Source organism: Corylus avellana, chromosome ca10 (genome assembly GCF_901000735.1).
Source record: "Corylus avellana chromosome ca10, CavTom2PMs-1.0".
NCBI lineage: Eukaryota > Viridiplantae > Streptophyta > Magnoliopsida > Fagales > Betulaceae > Corylus > Corylus avellana.
In genome coordinates, this window is record NC_081550.1 from 17,795,221 (window position 1) to 17,816,919 (window position 21,699).

General features: G+C 36.9%; 3 protein-coding genes, 1 non-coding gene and 1 pseudogene across 5 annotated transcripts; 1 reads left to right on the forward strand and 4 right to left on the reverse strand.

The window, feature by feature from the left end:
• Positions 1-208: 208 nt before the first annotated feature.
• TRNAV-AAC (transfer RNA valine (anticodon AAC)) lies at positions 209-282 on the reverse strand. The gene has a single exon. It is a non-coding gene; the product is annotated as a tRNA-Val (tRNA).
• Positions 283-393: 111 nt separating this feature from the next.
• On the forward strand, positions 394-4,048 carry LOC132163463 (THO complex subunit 4A). Its single transcript, XM_059573763.1, has 5 exons — positions 394-677; positions 792-920; positions 1,912-1,980; positions 2,067-2,248; positions 3,575-4,048. The coding sequence occupies exons 1-5, from the start codon at positions 513-515 to the stop codon at positions 3,753-3,755; spliced, it is 726 nt and encodes a 241-aa protein (XP_059429746.1). The 5' UTR covers positions 394-512; the 3' UTR covers positions 3,756-4,048.
• Positions 4,049-5,530: 1,482 nt separating this feature from the next.
• Positions 5,531-11,440, reverse strand: LOC132163462 (uncharacterized). The gene is made up of 11 exons (XM_059573762.1): positions 11,110-11,440; positions 10,725-10,809; positions 10,203-10,399; positions 8,855-8,937; positions 7,905-7,950; positions 7,745-7,801; positions 7,520-7,574; positions 7,343-7,443; positions 7,165-7,228; positions 6,943-7,076; positions 5,531-5,885 (listed from the first exon to the last, which is right to left on the reverse strand). Exons 1-11 carry the CDS (start codon positions 11,194-11,196, stop codon positions 5,721-5,723), a joined length of 1,074 nt encoding a protein of 357 aa, XP_059429745.1. The 5' UTR covers positions 11,197-11,440; the 3' UTR covers positions 5,531-5,720.
• A 1,354-nt stretch (positions 11,441-12,794) lies between these two features.
• LOC132163461 (scarecrow-like protein 34) lies at positions 12,795-16,287 on the reverse strand. 2 transcript variants are annotated; one of them, XM_059573761.1, is made up of 2 exons: positions 13,498-16,287; positions 12,795-12,956 (listed from the first exon to the last, which is right to left on the reverse strand). In XM_059573761.1, exon 1 carries the CDS (start codon positions 15,923-15,925, stop codon positions 13,562-13,564), a length of 2,364 nt encoding a protein of 787 aa, XP_059429744.1. In that variant the 5' UTR covers positions 15,926-16,287; the 3' UTR covers positions 12,795-12,956; positions 13,498-13,561. The 2 variants fall into 2 exon arrangements, with proteins under 2 accessions (XP_059429744.1, XP_059429743.1); XM_059573760.1 differs by lacking the exon at positions 12,795-12,956 and adding an exon at positions 13,109-13,385.
• Positions 16,288-18,798: 2,511 nt separating this feature from the next.
• Positions 18,799-21,699, reverse strand: part of LOC132163061 (cytochrome P450 87A3-like) — a 4,365-nt pseudogene continuing 1,464 nt past the window's right edge.

The window sequence follows — 21,699 nt, forward strand, 5'->3', positions numbered from 1 at the left end:
TGCTATTATTTGCATTCGCATCCGCATCTGAATTTGCACCCCTACTCAAAACTATTTTTATACTTATATAATAAAAGATAAAAAAAAAAATACCATCCGAAAAGATCACACACATTCATTGTAAACATGACTGTGGTATTGGTAATTCTATGAACAAGAGAGAGAATCTGCCACCAGTCTCAAAAATAAAAAAGCATTTTGTAAGGAATGGCGTCGCCCGGGTTCGAACCGGAGACCTTCAGTGTGTTAGACTGACGTGATAACCAACTACACCACGACACCATGCTACTGGTAGTAGGCTTCACACTTTTAATTATATAACATTAAAACAAGACCTAATAATAGTACGACCATACCGCGTGAAGGCACTGTGCCTTCTGACTGCGACTCTTCTCTCCTCGTCAATCTTCTAAGTTCTAACCCTTTTCTTTCGCTCTCTCTCTCTCTCTCTCATTTCCAAGATCTCTCTCTCTCTGTAGCTCCTAGGGTTTTTTCTCTCTCTCTCTAGAAACATGTCGACCGCTTTAGACATGGCCCTGGACGATATTATCAAGAGCAACAAGCAGTCCGGATCCGGCGCTAGAGGCCGTAGCCGGGCGTCCGCTCCTGGTCCGGGACCAGCTCGCCGCATCCCCAACCGCGCCGCCAACCGTACGGGGCCTTACGCCACAGCCAAGGTGACCTAGGGTTCCGATTGTTCACATAGATTTAGCGTTTCGTTAAATTAAATGGTTTGTTATGTTCTTCGCTACGATTTATTCTCTGATTTGTTTGATTTTATGTCAAATTAGGCGCCAGAGTCGACGTGGCAGCACGATATGTTCATGGATGAGAATTTGGGTCGAGCCTCTGCCATAGAGACCGGGACCAAGCTCTACATATCCAATCTCGATTACGGTGTTTCCAACGAGGACATTAAGGTACTTTTCAATATTTCTTCTCTGGTGGTCAAAATTTGCTCCTTCAGTTTTGGATCGTTCATAGCTTTGCCTGCTATATTAGTTCAATAGGAGAAGAAAAGGGTAAAAAGTACTTTTTTTTTTTTTGTCACCAGATTCGAAAGGACCGTATAAGTAAAACCGTACGAGATCGGATCTATTAGCGTCTGTTAAATTATGACTTTGAATATAACTCTGCAACCAACGATTATAAATAATCAGGAGGGTGAGGTTCCATTGTTTTACTTTTTCAAATCATGTAATGGTAAATCGTCACTTTTTCTCTAAGTAGCAAGTATGTGGCCTGCACGTGGTAGATTTTGTTATGTTGGAAAGATAGGGATATGGGTATAAGATGGGTTTTGATTAAACCTCGTTGTTTGCAATATACTTCTTAGAGAAGGTTATTTTGTTTGAGACCATGTCTTTAAATTGATCGTGTTTGCAAGGATATGGACTGGATACCATGGTTCTATGATGTCCTCAAAATTTCCTTTTTTTCCTGCGTACTTGGGCCACTCCTTGGTAGTTATTTAAATTGTTTCTTTTTTGGGTTCATGTTTCCTGCATTCAGTACACTTCTTAGAGGGTTTTTGTTGGCAATGTTTAATGGGCCAATACACTTTACATGAGGTAGATCTCTTAGGCTTTTTACCCATGGAGAGACTTCCTTGTTCTTCCATCCATGAAATTCATTTGCTCTCATTTGAATTCTAATTCCTTGTGGCATTTGTATGCCCTTTTTCGGCATGTTAATTGAATTGAGATCTGTCTGCTTATGATTCTGTTTATAAGCTTATGACTCTGGTGTTGTCCATGTGCATGAACTCATATTGTAGCTGCTATGATTTCATTCCCTTTTCTTTCTTTACTTGAGGTGATGGGAATTGGATTTTTTTATTTAAAAAACTTTTGTTGGTTGAGAGGCATCTTTACATTATTTGTTTTCTAATCTTACTTTAAACATGTGCAGGAACTGTTTGCTGAAGTTGGTGACCTCAAGCGTTATTCAATCCATTATGACAGGAGCGGGAGATCGAAGGTATCTTGTCAAGTTTGGCATAAGTAGGTCCTTCTGATGAATTCTTTCTGTCCTGCTGTGGTTTAGAAAAAAACTCTTTTTCCTAGGGAACGGCCGAAGTAGTATTCTCCAGACGAGCAGATGGTGTGGCAGCTGTTAAGAGATACAACAACGTTCAGCTTGACGGGAAACCAATGAAGATAGAGATTGTGGGAACAAACATTGCAACACCTGCTGTGCCTCCAGCAGCTAATGGCACTTTTGGAAATTCAAACGGGATTCCCCGAGGGTATGCACTCTCTGAAAAAAAATCACTTCCATTGTTCTTGTGAATTTAGGTTATAATGGTGTTAAGTTTCTGTGTCTTGTTTGCTATGCTTGGGATGGCCTATTTGGCATCAAGTTTTGTGTCTTGTTTATTATGCTTGGGGCCTTTCCACTTATTTACAATATTAGTAGTTATCATATTCAGAGGGCATGCTTGCTGTGCATTATTGTTGATATCCCAATAATGGTTTGTCTTTGCTAAATGTTCTTTTGGAATAAAGTGTGTGCTGTGCCATGGTTTTGTATATTGAATATAGGAATATTTGGCTGTCAAATTGGTTGAAGAAAGTTTTGACAGTTCAGCTTATTCAGTGTATTGTCATTTATGTTTTAAATATCCATGATATAGATGTGTAGTAGGGGGCATGCATTTTGCTTGTACCAACTTGCTGGGAAATGCATGAAATTTAGAGAGAATTATTTCAAAGCTCTGTTTATTAGCTGTTAAGCAATTAAAAAAAAAGGTTGTTGGCATGCACGAATTTTGGTTTTTTGTTGCTAAAGGTCAGTCTACACTAGGAATATTATTAATATTTGCAGTTTTTACTGCCAGTATATATGTGTATTTGTAACACTCCTGCCCCATATTGGGAGGGTTTAAGGGGGGAGGGGGAGTTTGTAATACTTCATTCTCATATTGGGAAGGTGGATGGTTTATAAAGATATTAATAGGTGCTAAGTCCCACATTACTTACCAGGTGAAATTGGGCTTTATAAGTGATTCTAGGAAAGCTCTAAATTGACTAGTTTTTTTTTTTTAGGTGATAGAGTAGATGCGGCGGACGCATTTCCTTGAGTCATTATAGTATTGTGGTGACAGTTTTTTGTTTTTGTTTTTCTATTGGGTTGAATGAAAGAACTGATGGATTCAAAAGAATAAATAGAGTATTATTAATATCTAAAATGCATTTAACGCGTAAGTAGAACTTTTTAATATTTTAGTTTGAGAAAAATGAATGATTCTCTGTGAAAATTACCAGTTGCCTATACTGGAAATGTGTCTTTGAGCTAGTATCTTTGGAGTTTTTTTTTTTTTTGGGAATTTGGAACTAATCAGCTATGGTATGATCCATTTGTGATTTTAATCTACTCGCAGAATCTGGTTTACATTTATTTGGCCTTGTTGGATGTGCCACACCATTTTTTGTTTAATTCAATGTTACTATTTGTTTTTGTGGGTTAATAATTTGTTGTTAGTACCTTTTTCTAGTATATGCTTTCTCATGTGCTGCTGATGTAAAATGATATGGCAGTTCTGATTAATGTGTTTGACATGGTTAATGAACAGTGGACAAGGTAGGGGTGGTGCTCCAGGACGGCCACGTGGTAGCAGTGGTAGCAGTGGTGGCCGAGGCATTGGAAGGGGTCGTGGACGTGGACGGGGAAGAGGCCGTGGTGAAAAGTTATCTCAGGAAGATCTTGATGCCGACCTGGAAAAGTATCATGAGGAAGCAAAGCAGAAAGATTAAAGGCATTATCATGTTTTATTGTTTGGCTATTACAATCTCCCGTGGCCTTCTGCTGTGTGGTGATGCAACAATCTCATATATTTTGTGTATCTCTACCAAAATCCTACTTAAGAGAAAAGAGGAAAAAACTACCCGTAGAGTGAACTGTTAGAATCTTTGTTATAAGGCGTTTGGCCTGTTAATGTCGATTGTTCCTTTGACTTGGTATACGTTATGTGGGTTGATGGACAGCTGTCACTATGTAATCTGAACCCGTGCTTTTGGCTTTTTAGCTTCCTAAGTTCTTTTTGTTACATTCAACAAGTCGGAGTTTGGAAGCGAGGACTTATTTTCTCTCTGGTTACTTCATATGCAAAGAAAACTCTGGCTGCAAATGTGGGAGAATTGAGCCTTGCTGAAATCACCCACAGCTGCAACATCTTTTGGTTATGAATGCATCGTAAAACTGGGAGACTTCGATTGAGGTAGATGATCTCTTTATGTTTTTTTTTTTTTTTTTATTTGTCTGTGCACTCATAAATTTTATACTGTGTTCATATAATGCAGTTGATTTAGTTGGTTGGTCGAATTACATCTGTTGTATGTTTTGGCCAGGGAAATGTTAGTTCCCCTGTTTATTATTATGGATCTCTAATGTATTCATAGTAGATCATGTGGAACCGCGCTGCTTCAGTTCAACTTGAGGCCGTGTTGGTGGCAGACATGGTGTCAACACCTTAGCAAGGTTGACATATGTAGGGATCAAACCTGGAACCTGGGTCAACTAGTAAGGATTACATTGATGCTCAGAATCGTGCACTACCTTAAAGGCTTCTGTCTCTGGAAGGACTTTTGTGTATGCCTTTGTGGTTGAAGGTAATGATGCCTGAATATTTGTGAACGTAAATACCTAGAAGTATTAAGCTCCCTTCATCCTGACATTTGTGGTCACACACAGTCTCTCTCCCGCTTTGTACTTTATCTGGAAAAGAGTCCATAATTTGCTGCTTGATAGTGAAACTGAGGGAGTCGACTCGGATCAGTTGGTGGATCTCGTCTTCTTTCTGTGGCCAATTGATGGCATGTTCCATGAGAGCAAGAGCCTGCTTAGTTGCTTTTCTGCTGCTGCCTGATTCGGGTGTTACCCAACTTCATTTCCTTTCCAGTTGATGCAGAATTTTGTTTAATACGCTGCACCATGAAATTTTAGACGATTGGTGCTGTATTTTCATTAGGATGTCAGTTTTTGTGCCAAATTTGACCATTCTGCTCTTGTTCTCTCTCTCGCACCGCCTGCTTGTGATGATCTGGATTTTCAGTTTTAACACGTTCAATCTCATACGCTTGAAAGCTCAAGAGTCATTCTTTTTATTTTTTACTTTCTTGGGAGTTAGTAATCAAAGACTTCAATTCCCCATTTACGTATGTATTTTGGGCTGTCTTCCTTTGCTACATAAATCTGTAAGGTTCTCTGTTACTCAACACAAAATATGTTTTGAATGTGGCTTGCGTCAGTCTGTTTTCTTTGCTGAGTTCTGTCACGTGGAAATAGATGGGCAAGGCCAAATCTTTCTGAAACGTCTGTATGATTTATCTATTTCCCTTGTTTAATCAAAGAAAGCTGTATGTATACTAAGAAATTATATATGATCTGAGCATTGATAATGAGATATTATATTTGGCAAGACATGGTTAGAAAACATCTAAAATAGGAAAAGAAAATTGAATAAATGAGCAACCATATGTGAGCAATACTAGACAACAAATTCTCATTAAAATATCTCTTCAAAAAAAAAAAAAAAAAATTCTCATTAAAATATCAAATGTGTTGGGTACAAAGTACCCCATGTTCTAAAGAAACATTGGTACGATTGACCACCCCTCGACAATAAAATAAGAGAGGCTAATGGGAAAACAAAAGATAGACATACACTACACAATTTTAAATCTTTCAAGAGATTTTCAGTTTTGACTCTACATGAAATTCTATGGCCTTTTCAGCTTCTCCCAACTGGAAAATACCAACCTTAACAGAGAGTATAGCACGGCCTTTATGCAAGAGATTATGAAGTTCCAACATGAGGAGGGCCAATACCATGGATATAGCAATCGGAAAAAGAGGCTTATAAGATGCCGAGGGTATCTCCCAATCTGTACCACAGCAATTAATCTTATGTCAGAAAAATCCTCTGACAAATTAAAAAGATATGAAAGGGGAAACTCTGTGAATTGTTATGACTTGACCTTGTCAAGCATGGGACTAAATTATCACCAAACAACTTGGTCTCAATCATCTTCCTAAATCGTACTCTTACTAATTGAATGGATTCCACTTATATAAATTAGTTCTGCTAATTCGTCTAATCAAGATGACTCTTACCAAACAATTTGGGGTGCGTATACCTATTGCAGCATACACTAGAAGCATAAATGAACAAGATAGTTGATCTATATTAAATAAAAATGCATAATGTGGGTCTAAGTGATATATATATATATATATATATATATATATCCTAAGCATGTGGGCCTAAGTGATAAGCAGTGCATGAGTAGTTGCCACATTCATTGGCAGATTCTAGGGCACCTTGAAAGCGAGTCTTGCTATGCGGCTAACAAGCGTCGGACATATATTAAAAAATAATAATAAAAAAAATTTTGCTATTATTTTTTTGTTAGTTAAGTTTCTATGAGTTAATATTTAGTTTTTAATGCCTCAAAACTTGTTTTTGGATTCAAAACTAAAACATAGGGGTAGAAGGTTAATTCTTTAGGGATGATATCACCAAAAAAGGATTCGATTATCCTAAATTTGGTGCTAATACCTCAAATTTGAATTCCCTTTTAATATCTCTTCTTCAATTTAAAAAGAAAAAAAAAAAAAACAAAACAAAATGTCTGACGCTTGACTGCCTCAATTTGGCAGCCAGAAATCTCTATTCCTTGAAAGCCTTTCTTTCTCTCGTGGGGTTGACACCAAGCATCTACACAGCTCTTTGAGTAAACCTAAAAGCCTTTTTGAGTATGATAAACACCCAACCAAAACCTTCTGCTCTATAATTAACTTGCATATTCTTCAAACAGTTATAATGGTCACATACGAATATTGATAATAATGAACTTGTTGTGAGCTTAATGCCAATACAAGTTCATTAATAACTAGCAATTTTAAATTTTAGGCCAACTAATTCAGAAAAATATAACTCACAGGAAAAAGCAAATCTAGTGCATCCCAGGCAGCATGACGAACGGCTCTTGTAGGATACATTGGACCACCAGGAGATGTGAAGCTATATAAACACGTCTTTAACCTTGTACTTGTGGTCATTCTTAGTTCCATGCCTGCAAAAATTAATAACCACATTGATCGGAAAAACAGCCATAAGATGTCAAATACAAAACATATTAGATCTCATAGATGGATGAATACCCTGGAGAACTGTAAGGTGTGAAAGGTAATGGAGCAGTACTGGTTCCACCTTTAACTTTAGAAGCTGAAGATAGAAGAATTTAACACAATATTAAAAGGGTTACACGTGTATGATCCAGTACACAACTATTTGGGAAAAAAAAAGTTATATGCGGTGAAGATGGTCAATTGGATATACCTGATCAGCAAGTTCAATAACGAAGAAGTCTGCTGGACCACCAACCAAGAAAGCATTTGGAAAATCTGGAAAATGTTTTAAGAAACTTTCAAGCTTGTCACCTGCAAGAACGGCAACACGATGAAGAAATATGCACTATTTTGTTAAAGAGAGTATCAGCTGCACTGTAAAGCCTACCTGAATTGTAGAAAATTATGAACCTTGAGAGTAAAAGATACAGATCTCTCTGGGCCTGAGATTAGATAAATAATTGCCGACAGTTAAGGAAACACAAACTACAGATAATAATTGGATAATGGTTCCACAGTCGAGTTGTATTCATCTGATTATACATGAAAGCTCAACCACATAAAAGGAAAGTATCAGCATGTAAGATCTGAAAGGACAACAACAATGACTGACCTGCACAGGAATCTTGTTTAAGCGTGTGGGCTCCAGTGCAACTTCCTCAAGGAGATACTGAGTTCAGCAGAAAAAATTAAGGTTAAAATAAAGAAAATCATGACATTGTTCAGCCAATAGATGCTGGAATGTAAAATTTCATATGTGGAAGGGCTCTTACATGAAAGAGGGATTGAAAACGCCTAGAATTTGTTTGGCTGTCAATCCTGAAAATAACCATACAATGATTATTACAACAACGTATTAAAATCCTACTTATCATTAATCTAAACAGGGGATTGTAAAAGCACAAAAAAAGAATACTGTCAATTGATTACTCTAAAAGAAGAGGATGAGAACGATAATAATAGCAATAAAAAACAACAACAACAATAATAAATAAAAATTCAGGGCCCTCGTGCACCCATTTGTCGGCACCCTAATTCTCAACTGCAATGAAAATTAAATACAGAAGAAATCTTATAAACCATTCATGAAAACTACTATAAAGGTAACAGTATAAAAAATAAAATTTACCACTGCCCTTTTGGGTTTCGAGGGAGATTATCAGGCAGGGATGGGGTTCAGAGAAATCATGGGTTACAGGGGAGAGAGGATCAAGAATAACAATACAGCAGTACATCAAATATTAGTTTTTGCTGCATGATTATACAGAAACAGCGATGGTAAAAACACACACATAAAATGTGTGTTTTTTTTTTAAAAAAAAAAACAAGAATACATCCTACAGTATGGGCTACTGTCAAGTTTTTGTTATGTTGCATTCAACACCCAAAAAAGAAAAAGAAAAAGAAAAAGATCTTGATAGAACAAGTGACACCTAACACTTAGAGCAATAAAGATGGAGGAGAGCAAACAAAAACAGAAAATTTGAAATAACTGAGGACAACACAAATATCCCTTGCTCCAAAACCTCGGAAGTCAAATAGAGCACAAAGGACAGAGTGAAACTAAACTTCAAAAATCTTTCCATCAGCATTATCTACAGAAGGCACTCAACATTCAATAGAAATTGGAAATACTGCAGTGCAACTCCAAATGTTATCAGTAACCAGCTTGATACTAGCCAATCAACCAATTATAATCCACATATATTTTCGATATTCGTACCATAAAACATTTGAAGCACCTTGAACAAGAGCAGATGAGTAACGGAGGAGGACTTCAGAATTGTCAAGTTGAACTTCAAACAGCTGCAAAAGAAAAACAGAAATATGTACTACTCAACATCATATGAACATCAGTGTAGAGGCGTAAATAAGTAATCATCACAAGCCTTCAATGAATTAGGCAGATTTGTTGGAATCCATATATAACAAAATATCACAATTAAGCTCCACAGGGGCTATTCATGCTGAGCAAACCATGATAGGTACATACCTCAACCCAATGGAAGAAAAAGAGTTAAATGTTAACGAGGTTCAAATGTTTAATATAAGATCCCATAAGAAATCAATTACAATCAAGCCTTTAAAAAAAAAAAACCCCAAAGAAACTGTAATTATTAATGAACCCAAGCTTTAAACGAATTATAGGGATGGAGTAACATAAATATTTTGGGCAAAAAAAAAATAGACACTTTTGCATAACAAAAGTCTACAGAAACAGGGGAAACAGGGTTTGACCTAAACTCACAAGCCTTACAACATCAATCACGAATATCTGGGAGCCTCAACATGTGTCAGACATGGTTGCAATGTTTGAAGAATATTATTATTATTATTAATATTTTGATAAGTATTTCAAGAATATTATTAAGGATAAAATTCCCAAACTTTAGGACATAAGACTGATCTTATTGTATCCATGACGAATGTAATCTGTTTTTTCTTTTTAAATTGTTACAATTTTCAGTGGTGCTACGCAGATCAGCAGAAGTAGGCATTTTGAAGGTATACTTTGCATATTAGAAAAGATTGAATATGTGCCAAATTCATGTATGTCCTTCACATGGCTATAGCCAACAACTAAGTAGTCTAATTCCAGAAATCCCCAATGGGAAAGTCTTCTCAGGGTGAATAAATTTAAAATGATAATCCCGTAAGTGGTGGTCCTCTACAAGACAAGTCGGCATCTCAGAAGTGGACAAGCGGCACTTGTTATTTCTGCAGCTTAGAAAGTAACCTCTTCCTGCTTGACGACCAAATGAAAGTTGAAGCTATAAAAGCTCCCTTGATACCAGAAATAGAAATCTATTTGTTCATGTTATAAAATGCTACTTTGGCCAAAAGTTAACCTCTAAGTCTTTATTCATTTAATTATTTAATTTTTCCAACACAAGCTTCCTTAAACTTCCTTCAGCCCAATCAAATAGGTGGAATCTTGAAAAACTAAGTTGTGTGCAAAATTTGAAAATCCTCCTAGTGTAAGGTTTGAATTATCAAACAAGATCAATAATCATTGGTGTAAAACAGAATGCAATTCGATCCAAACAATAATTATATGCAAGCCAACATACCCATTTGTGGAACAAAAGTGTAAAAATATGGGATGCAAATGACTGGCTCCATAGCTGGACAATCAAATCAAGGATGGGCTTTCCACTCTCGGGCACCAGAACATAATAATCCGCAAGAACATCAAAAAAGCATAATGGACCACTAGTACCATCCTCTGCAGGACAAATCACTCCTTCTTCTCGCGTGAGAATCATATCTGTTTCAGTTTCATTTGAAAAATATGAGAACACTTTATGTAATATTCGTTTTTATTGGGATGAATAACGTAATTGTTGTTTGTAACATTACAAAATTTAAGTTTTGTTGGTCGTGATGGAAAAAAATCCCATAAGCTACTAGACAAACTCTAATAAAATCAATCTCTAATCTATATCAACAAACAAATAGTAATTTAGTATGATTTGCCACTGCACTTGAGCAAAAGTCCCGAATAGGTTTTCAATGTTTTTCCGTCATCATTGTCTACGAAACAATTGCATCAAAATGAGAAAATAGGCAGGCATTGCACAACCTCGACTCACCTCTCGCTCGGTCATCAACCTCTAAAGCAATGTCAGCAAACAGCTCTCGCAACAACTTGGGACTCTGCGAAGGAGAAGCTTGCGCCTACCACAAATGAAGGCACAAATAAACAATCTCTTCCAATATATTGCACGAATTATTCTCTCACAATCCAAACACTACCTAGACTAATTCATTCAAACAAGCAACTTCGTAATAAACAAGCTTTTGGTTGCCGAGAAAACTAAGAAGGAAAACAAAAAAACAAAATTTGTCCTACAACACTCGTTGACAGCTCCCGAACAATCAAAAAACAGTTCAACACACCCAATCCCGTTTTCATTTTCCCACATTTTCTCAGCAAGCGAACGGGGAAAAGAAAATCAGAGAGCAAAGAGAACGAACCCGCCGGAGCGTCTTCTCGATTTCTTGGGCGAGAGCACTGAGATAAGCAGAGCTCCGGAGCGTTGCGGAAGCTTGAGCTTGTATCATTCTGATGGAAAACAATCCAATCCAAGCAAAACAAAACAAAACAAAAAAATAGCATTTGAGAAAACACACACAGAGCCCCCCAAAAAACCCAAACAAACCCTAACCCCGAATCCGATCCAAACACGCCGTTAACATCGCCGATAACGGGTTTCTTCAATTGTCACAAACCGCTTCAGACGAAAGTGGAAGAAGAGGGTTGGGAAGATTTTGAAGTAACTGTTTGCGGAGTTTTACAGACATTATGATTGCGCATTTATGACGCCTAGTGTTATTTTATTATATTATTTAGATATATGAGAATTTCGTTGACGTGGAGCTTTGTAAGTGGGGGTAGAGGTGGCGTGGACGTGTAGCGGAGATTTTCCACGTGTTGGATGATTTTGGATTGCCATAAAAATAACTTATCTCAACGCTGGCTTGTAGAAAGCGACGAAATTAAGGCCACTCTTTTATTTATTTATTTATTTTTCTAAACAAATTAAGAAATGGTATAAGAATTCAAAACACCTAAAAAAAATGTGTACTTGGATCCTCTCCAGAACAAGTTAGTTGTTTTTAAGGGATAATTTTATCATTTTTGAGCTTCTTATTTTTTATTTAAACAAAAATACCCTCTTAAAACAATTAAATGGATCCCATCCATTTCAAATGAAATGGAGAGGATCTTTCTCCCAAAAACAAAAATGTGGGGTTTCCAACAGCAAATTTAAATCCAAAATTAATGTGGCACTTTAACAAAGGCTCTAAACAGTCGTTCTTTCCATCGAAAGGCTTGAAAAATGCCACATATTAAAAATAGGGTTAAATACTTAATACCCTTAGGATTTGACAACTTTATTTTTTTTCCTTTGTGGTTTCATTTTTATCACAAGACCCCCATGGAGTTTTGATAAATGACCAAGTTAGTCAATCTGTTAGTTGACCGTTATGACTGACATGTGGACCAATCAGATGTTGACAAGCCGAACCCGAACTTGCTCACGAGGGCATCGCTCACTTAACACCCTTACTTATAGTTGAATTTTCTCCAGATTTGCCTCAAATCATTGAATTCTCATTTAACTTTACGTATCATGTTTCCTTCTCACTCACACCCTTGAAGAATCGCTCAACTATAGAACTAAATATAGAAAAATATATAGCGAAAACTAGGGCGCCGAAAACAAATAGTATATCAGAAAATCCAAAATATGAATTATCCCATTTAATTAACTTCTAGATCTACTCTCTATTTTCTTTGGCCTACTGCAATCACCAAACAGAGTAATGTTATTAGTCCTCCTAGAGTTTTACTAGGGTCCTCTCAAATGTGATTAAGCTTTTAAATTCACATTTCAAATTCAACGGTAATTTTAAAAGCCACATCAAATCATCCTCCGCCAATTTTAGACAATCCTTCATTCAAAAGACCCAAATTCTTCCAAGAAACAAAACTACCACAAAATTTCCACAAACCTATCAGGATAAAACCCACAACCAAAAATCAACTTCGATCTCCCACAATCATTCCCCTCAGTAATCGCCCCCCATAATCCAAAACCATACACCAAAATTTAGTCCAAACATTAAACAACAAAAAAGAAGATTCAAACCTTACGTTGGAGAGGGAAAAATGTTATAGCAGCCAGAATTTTAGAATGGCGCCTGCAGAACAAGCACCGCAACAGCATACATCCAACAACAATAAACAGGCTGGTGTAGCCCACAAAGAAATAGGATTCTGAATACCAAGTAGTTGTTGCTGCCCTGCATCACAGGCGCTAGCCAAGCATATATTTTTAAGATCACCAAGAATCTGTTATAGTGCTATCATTTAATATATCTGAAATTGCATCACGAACATCCAGTTCATAAAATGAAAACAAAGATACAATGCTCACAAAAATGACACAATGAAATGACCAACAAACCAGAAGAGAACCGCAATATCATGAAATTATGATCCTTTACTTACTTTTAGTACATCATATAAAACAAACACAAAACTTCAAGCTCGGGGAAGAATATACAAAGAAGAAGGGCAAATCCCTCCTATTGCATCTAGTAATGTGGAAATTAATCTTTGTTACAAAAGTCCCAACAAACCAGTCAGTAGACAGTATTAGGGTAATTACAGGATCTTCAAAAGGGTTTGCAGTTTGTTCCAAGTATTTTATCCTATCCATAGTTCTACCACCATTTATAAAAACCTGTAGAAAGTTCAAGAAGATAAGCATACATAGATACGTTTATAATATACCTGCACCAACAAAAGAGAGAAAAACATTCAAATTTGAACAAGAATAAAAGTTTGAACAGTACCTCAGGTATCCTTGCCAGCCCTGCCCACACTTATGAGTTACCACAAACATCTGGTTAAAGTATCCTAATTCGGCACCCAACAAGAGCAAGCATAGACAATACGGCCCTTCCATCCCTGAAGCATCCAGTGGTTGTCTTCATCAAGCACAAAATCCTTGTGGTACCATTTCTTCAACTTAGACCTGAACAAGGAAATCACCTCTTGGTCCAATGGGAGCTGCCGGAAACCAGCCCTTATAGTCCGGACCTCCCACTGCTTGTAAGTCTCGGGCCTCTCAACCCTCTCTAAGCCCTCACATGCTACAACATTCATAGCCTCCCTCCCAAGGAACTCTCTCTCAAACATCAACCTTTGTTGGTTCTCACGGGGTAAAGTAACATCAAATATGTCATACAATGCCGAGAAGTGGTAGAGTGCTTCTCGGAACCGTGTGACGAAGAAGGGGGCATTGTAGGCTCCATTAACAATAGAATGGACAAAAAATTCAGGATTTATCCTCCTGATTAAATTCAAAACCGCATTGCGTGGATTAGTCTCTTCAACTATCTCATCAAGTAGATTCTTAAACCGGTACATACAGTTCACAACAATCATCTCATTTCTATCAATCTTGAGCTCCTCAATTTGGATAGTCTCCCAGTTCTGTGATGCTAGAGCATGGTACTCAAATGGAACATTAAACCGCTCACAATAATTAGCCAGGCGACGACCGGTCTCCTCAATACTCTCTGTGGGACGGAATCCGGGTTGGGGAAGTTCTATCCCTGTAATACGTAGCTTGGGAGGTCCTCCAGCTTTTTTTGAGAGCTTATGGATTAGAAGTGGCCAATGGAAACCATATTCGATACCGAAGTCTATAATATGAAGACTTGTAGCTTTCTCTGCTACTTTACGAATCATTTTTGTTGCAAAGAATAGCGAGGCCCTCATGAAAGGGGAGACTGAAAGATTAACTTTGTAAGCTTTCAATATTTCAAAAACTAAAATCCTTTTGGAAATTAAGGAACTATAAAAAATTTGAGTTCCAGTGCCATTGCCAGCCAAGCGTGCCTCAAGGCCATTAGCAAAGAAATGGGCCAACCTATGAGACCCATCACCATAAGGGGAAGAGTGCTGCCTAATCTGCTTCAGTAACTCATTTGCAGTTCTAATGTCACCTGCTGAGACAGCTTGTGCACATTGAATCAAAAGAGTCCTCAAATCTACCGTTTCCCTCTTTTTGCCCTGTTTCTTAGCACGGCTCTTCCCACCACTAACTCTTTGCAGCTGTGCATTTGGCTGTGAGGCCTTGCTTGCTTCATTATGCACGGATTCATTGTCATTGTTACCATATAGTAGAGAAAGTGTTTTAGTGGAAAGCAACACCTTATCAAACATTTCTGTTAATTCACTGTCTTCCACATAAACCACAGACTGCTTATTCCTCCTCCCCTCTTCTACATCTACATCTTCTCTCTCATGATTCTTCCTTCCCCTCAACCCATCTGGTAAATTCTCTCTCTCACCCTTCTCTCCCTTGAGTTCCACCTTTTGAACCTCTCCCTTCAACTCTGGTGATACCATGCTAGTCCCCGAATCAACCACCAACTGATTACCCCTAGGAAGGAACTTACTAGCTTCTTCTAACCCTCTCCTAAATTGCAACACAGATTCACTATCAGTAAAAATGTTATGAGCCAAAAGCTCCATGCCATCATCGATATTAGTCACGCTGTTCGACTGATTGGCTAAAAACTGTGATCCACTAGTGGGCTGCAAATTGGACTGGAAAACATAGTCACCAGGAACAACAACTTGCGAAAAAGACGACTTGTACTCCCCAACATCACTGACCCACTGTGGATCAGTACTATTGCTAGTGCTAGAACCACTATTAGTACCATAATCACCACCAGTGCCTGCAGAAAAAACATCATCCGTCCTTCCCAAGTTGAGATTGATATAAGTTGGTTCTTCCTGGTGTATATTGGGGGAAGGAGGGTATTTCTGACCGAGAGCATCATAGAAGGAATTCTCGGTGACTTTTAGACCCAAAGGGTCGTAAAACAGGCAGGGCTTGTCCTCTATGTTATCTTCCGTGAGTATCTGGCCTATGTACTTGAGAACCGTTTCCGAGAACTCAGTGTCGTCCGAGGTCGAGTCTACCCCCGGAATCTTACCCACATACGGTGTGCTCATGCTATCGCCAGCGGACGGAGCATATGGCTGTGCTGCGGGGTCCACAGTTATCGGCGGCGCGAAATCAGTGTGACCCAGGTCAGGTGAAAGCAAAGAAGTTTCAAGGAAGCTAAAATCAGGGGAGGGCAAATTGAATGTGTACTCGTTTAAAAGATCTGGGTATTGATTGGAATTGGGTGAAAAGGCATGGTCATCAGCTACCAAGACATTGTTTATGGAATCAGGCAACCCAGAAAACTTAGGATCCATAACTATTTATAATATGCCGAATCCCAGAACAAATAAACACTGAACTACTCAAACCATATCAAAGACTGGGATATATCTATAAGATAGATGTGAACAAGCTAAAGGCAAAAGAAAAGGTTTAAAGTTGAAGAACGTCAGACATCCATCGGTTTCTCCGCGAGAAGCAAACACGTTTATCTGAGAAATAGCAGAGAATTCTCAGACGCGGACCAGCAAGATGGAACCGAAGAAATTGATGAGATTACAGAGAGCGGCACTCAGCTCTGACCGAGACAATTCTGGGGACGTTCGGGAAGTTTCGAAGACGCTGTGGATGAAGACTTACAAAGGAGTCAAACTCCAATCCTGAGAGGCATTGATACATTTTCAATGTTTTGACTCGTCACTCACCTGCTAACCTTGGAGTCATTGTTTGCTGCCATGCAGCTCAAGACGAATTCTTTTTTATATATATATATATATATATATATATACAAAATATTCTTTTTTTCTTTTTTTTTTCGCATCAATTAAATTTGTTATAATTTCTGGCCACTTCCTTTCCAACTAACAGATGGACTAACTTGGTTCTTTATCAAAACCCGAGGGGGGTCCTATGATAAAAATGAAACCACAAGAGGGAAAAAATAAAGTTGCCAAACCCCAGGGGTATTAAGTGTTTAAACCTTAAAAATATGGTATGTTAACTATGAGAATTGATATATTTTCATTAGATTCTTGCTCTCTGTGTTGTAAAAATTTTTTGAGCCAAAAGCTGTTTATTTATTTATTTTAGGGGAAAATTCACTTTACCCCCCTGAAGTTTGAGGTGTTTTTCAATTTGAAGCCCAATGTTTAAAAATTTTCAATGTATCCTATATTGTTTCAAAAATTTGCAATAGAAACTTTCTGTTACTAATTTCCATCTAAGAGGATAGAAATTATCCCACGTGCGTCTCATGTGGAAACAATATGCATTCTCTTCCAATTTTGCCCCTCAGTAAAGCTAGTGAAATTACCTAAATTGCAAAATGCGTTGAGTTTTAATGAGGGGCAATTATGTCATTTCACTAGCTTTACTGAGGGGCAAAATTGAAAGAGAATGCATATTATTCTCATGTGAGACGCACGTGAGATAATTTCCATCCACTTAAACGGAAATTAGTAATAGATGGTCCCTATTGCAAATTTTTGAAACAATAGGGGGTACATTGAAAATTTTTAAACATTGGGGTTCAAATTGAAAAACACTTCAAACTTTAGGGGGGTAAAGTGAATTTTCCCCTTTATTTTATTTTTAAGAATAAGAATCTCTTCAAAAATGAAGAATAAATATTTTGAGAATAAAGATCTTATTGGCTATCTTTGTTGTAAGTGCACTTATGAAGTTTGTGTCCTACAATGGCAAGAGCATCTCCAACAGAGTAGGCAAACCTACTTCATGTCTTTTCTGTGTTCTTCTAAAATTAATGTGACTTTTAAAATTATTATTTGAATAAAATTTAATATTAATCTATTACAAATTCAATAATAATTTTAAGAGTCATATCAATTTTTGAAGAGGCATGATAAATGCACAACTTTGGCCCAACTTTTCTCTTATTTTTTATTTATTTATTTTTTTTTTTTAAAAAAAAAAAATTTTCTCAAGCAATAACATCCTATGTGATCTTTTTTTTTTTTGGTATTTTTTTAAGAAAATGGTCATTATTATGAAGAAAAAGGCCATTTTCTTTTTTTAAAAAAAAATACCAAATGGAAAAATGACCACATAAGATGTTATTGCTTAAGAATTTTTTATTTTGTTTTTAAAAAAATGACCACATAAGAGAAAAATTTGACTAAAATTGTACCAAAAAATTGTGCCTTTATCATTTCTGATTTTTGAGATGAGACGAAGAAAACAAAGATCTTCGTTATAGTACTACTCCTTGTGCTTTCCTTTTAGGGTTAAATACTAAATACCCCCCCTAGGGTTTAGTAACTTTATTTTTACCCTCTTAGGGTTTCATTTTTATCACAGGACCCTCCTACGATTTTGATAAAGGACTAAGTTAGTCAATCCGTTAGTTGACCGTTAGGACTGACACGTGGACCAATCAGATGCTGACACGTGGCACATATTTAATTTTTCTTAATTTTTTTTTAAAAAAAAAGTAAAAAGAAAAGAAAAAAAATTGTGGGTAGCCGAGCCACCCCCAAATGGCCCGAGCCACCCCCAGTTTTTTCTTATTCTTTTTTTTTTTAATAAAAAAAATACATTTTTTTTTAATTTAAAAAAAAATAAATAGGTGCCACGTGTCAACATTTGATTGGTCCACGTATCAGTCTTAACGGTCAACTAACGGATGGACTAAATTGGTCCTTTATCAAAACCCCAAGAGGGCCATGTGATAAAAATGAAACCCCAAAGAAGAAAAAATAAAGTTGGTAAACCCTAGGGGAGTTTGAGGTATTTAACCCTTCCTTTTATGAATGGAATGTATTCCTAGATGGGTTGGTGCTTTTATAATGTAAACAACGTCCAGAAGGCCCAGAAATAAAGCACCTGTTAGCAAATGGCCGTAATCCTAGGGAATAAAGACATCTACATCCGTTGTAACCTTTTCCCGCATTTGATTAGAAAAAAAAAAAACAAAGTGCGACAACAATCAACCTTTTTATTTTTTTTTATTTTTATTTTTTTCTGATTAAATAAGAAAATGGTTACAAGTTATCAAATTACGAAAATAGATAGACTCCTTTACAACAAACCCAAAAATAAATAGTCAACCTTATTAAGTAAGGTATAGTATTAATTGTGGAATACGGTGATTGCTTTCATTATAGGTTGGGAGGAAAATAATGTGTCCGTTTGAACGACTTGCCCTGCGATCTTGATGATTATCCAGAAGCTATGAACATCGATGCTTTTTTGAAATATGGATGTAAAAACCATCTCCAAATCCTAAAGAAGGAGACCGAATCACCTCTCCTCCCTTGATTGTGGTCCACTTATACAGGGAGGGCACATAATTGAGTTATCTCTTGAGATAACGTGACTTTTAAAATTATCATTATATCAAAATTTAATAATGATTAATTATAAATCAAATGATAATTTTAAAAGTTATATCAATTCTAGAGAGAAAAGAATGAGACAAAAGCCTTTCTTATAAAATTACTCAAACTCAAAAGTAGGTGCCTGTATTTGGTGACAAAAACATGAAGAAAAACACCCATTAGAACCCAACTGAAATCTGCTCCAGAACACGACGTCGTGCCTGCTCCAAATGGTATGAAATTTTTTGCTTTGACGTTTGCCGAGATGCCCTTCAGATCATAATTGAGGAAAGATTCGAAAAATATAAGGTAATTAATTAAGCCAACTAAAATTGGTCCATGTTAAGTGATGTCAATATTGAAGGAAATTGAATGAAATAGTTAATAGAAATGATTTAGAAGAGGGACGGAACTAGAAGTTCAATTTTAAGGGGCCAAACAGTTAAAAAAAAGAAAAAGAAAGGGGGGTAATTACCTTTTTCTCCTATCAACTATAACGCATTATCACTTTGTTCCATGAACTGACAATCTTACTACCCGACCCTATCAAACTACCATTTTATGCCCAAAACCCCAATTCTATCAGTTAAAGGCATTAACTTAGACGGTCAACCCGTCATATGCGCCCCACATGCCATGTTGAAATTTTATATCCCACATTTTCTCTCATCATCTACAACGTATTGTCACTTTACTCCCATTAACTAACAACCCTACTGTGGGCACAAGTTGGTTGTAACAGCTCATGGGAGATGGTGTGGTTATCAACAAAGGAAATCTATTTTCACTTAGCTCTTGTGAGACTATTAGGTAGTTTTGTGAAGTGGGGGAGAGAGAGCTTACCATTTACTTGAATGTCTTGAAGTGTTCTTCTCAGAATCCCAGGAGTAAGCAAGTCTTAGTGATTCATTGACAACCTATTTTTCCAATTCATTGGACAGTAAATAATATTTGTTAATCATAATTTAAGGGATATGTTTGTATTTGAAATATTTCAAATCATATGTAAAGCTTTGTATACTCAAATTATAAATCAATAAAATACGTAGCTTATAAGGCTTTAACATGCGTAGATGTAGAGTATATATCAAACCACTTTAATCTCTATCATTGTTATTATTCCGCTTAATTATTGCATTATTAGTCTCTATTGTAAAAATAAAGCCAAATAAGCCCTTCAAGAACTAAAGAAAAAAAGGAAAGTGGGAGAATTAATCCGCTCACATGATGGGTAAAGGTCATGGATTTATATTCCTTCCACGTGAGTCCAGAATTGTCATGATCTTCATCTCTACTATTAACATTTGCTTCATGCTCCTCCTAATTAATTATAATTATATAAACGTTGTTAAGAAATAAATACCGATTAAACACCAAAAATGTTGTTTTAATTTCGTCACTAATTAAGGCTCCGTTTATTTCGACGTAAAATAATTTTCATTGGAAAATATTTTCAGGAAAGTCATTTTCCCTAAAAATGTTTTCTGCCAAAAACATTTTACGGCGTTTACCGCACACACGGAAAATAAATTTTTTTTTTAAATATATATATTTTTTTATTAAATCATATTAAACTCTAAATTATGAAAATGTCCTGACCAAGTCTTAGAGGTGTCCGAACCGAGTCCCGTAAGGACCCCACTGCAACTCACCCGGGACCCGCCCCCACGCCTAGACCCTATCAGGACCCTGTCGGGATCAGCCCGAGACCCTGGCAGGACCTGCCCAAGACCTGATAGGGACATTTTTGTAATTTAGTGTTTAATATGATTTTGCGTATACACCAAATACCAAAAAATGTTTTCTAAGAAATCATTTTCAAGGAAAATGTTTTCCGCCGAAAGTATTTTTCGACAAGTCTCGGGCAGGTCTTAGGCGAGTCTCCGTCAAGTCTCGGCGGGGTCCCGGACAGGTCCCAACCAAGTCCTGACGGGGTCTCAAGCAAGTCCGAGTCGGGTCTCGGGCAAGTCCTGGGTTGGTCTTGGCAGTGTCCCGATCCGATTCTTGTCAAGTCTCAGGTGGGTCCCGGGTAAGTCCGGGGCAAGGTCCTAGGTAAGTCAAGTCCCAAGCGAGTCCTAGGCAGGTCCCGTTCAGGTCCGATTAGATCCCGGGCAGGTCCTGGCGGGGTCCCAAGCGGGTCATGGGCAAGTCTCAGTCAAGTCTCGGCGAGGTCCTAGAAGTGTCTTGGCAGAGTCCGTCAATTTGAGAATGAGATGGTCAAAGTCGGAAAATAGTTTATGGTTTTCAAAACGGTAAACCATTTTTCGAAAATTAAAGAAAAATTTTCAGTCAAAAGAAAAATATTTTTTGTTAACCACTATTTTAAGTCATAGTAAACACTCTAAAATGCAAAATTCATTTTCTAAAAACTATTTTACTTCGTTAGTTCTTGCAACACTTGAGGGCTGTGGGTAATTAACTTAATGGCCAACGTAAGAGTTGATGATATTATCTCAAAGAGGAGAAGCCCAAACATCATATAAATAATGAGTTTTTCCGTCAAAAACGTCTCCGTTTTCATTTCTGCCAACACCAGATCAAGAAAATCTCCTTTACGAATGTCAGGATTACGCTTTCTCTCTTCCACCACTTTACTTATTAAGTTTATCGCCTTCTTCGATCTGGTTCTGCATGAGAATCGAATTGATGATCAATAATATATATGTTAAATCAATTAAAAAAATTCTATTTATTATTATTATTATTATTATTATCTAAAAGAAGAGATAATTAAGAAATGTTTTAGATTTTGA

Coding starts and splice junctions, on each gene's coding strand:
- LOC132163463 (XM_059573763.1), top strand. CDS start 513: ATGTCGACCGCTTTAGACATGGCCCTGGACGATATTATCAAGAGCAAC. Junction 1,981..2,066: donor ACAGGAGCGGGAGATCGAAG/GTATCTTGTCAA, acceptor TCTTTTTCCTAG/GGAACGGCCGAAGTAGTATT. Junction 2,249..3,574: donor TCAAACGGGATTCCCCGAGG/GTATGCACTCTC, acceptor GTTAATGAACAG/TGGACAAGGTAGGGGTGGTG.
- LOC132163462 (XM_059573762.1), bottom strand. CDS start 11,196: ATGATACAAGCTCAAGCTTCCGCAACGCTCCGGAGCTCTGCTTATCTC. Junction 10,400..10,724: donor GGTTGATGACCGAGCGAGAG/GTGAGTCGAGGT, acceptor AAACTGAAACAG/ATATGATTCTCACGCGAGAA. Junction 7,229..7,342: donor TTATTGAACTTGCTGATCAG/GTATATCCAATT, acceptor TTCTATCTTCAG/CTTCTAAAGTTAAAGGTGGA.
- LOC132163461 (XM_059573761.1), bottom strand. CDS start 15,925: ATGGATCCTAAGTTTTCTGGGTTGCCTGATTCCATAAACAATGTCTTG.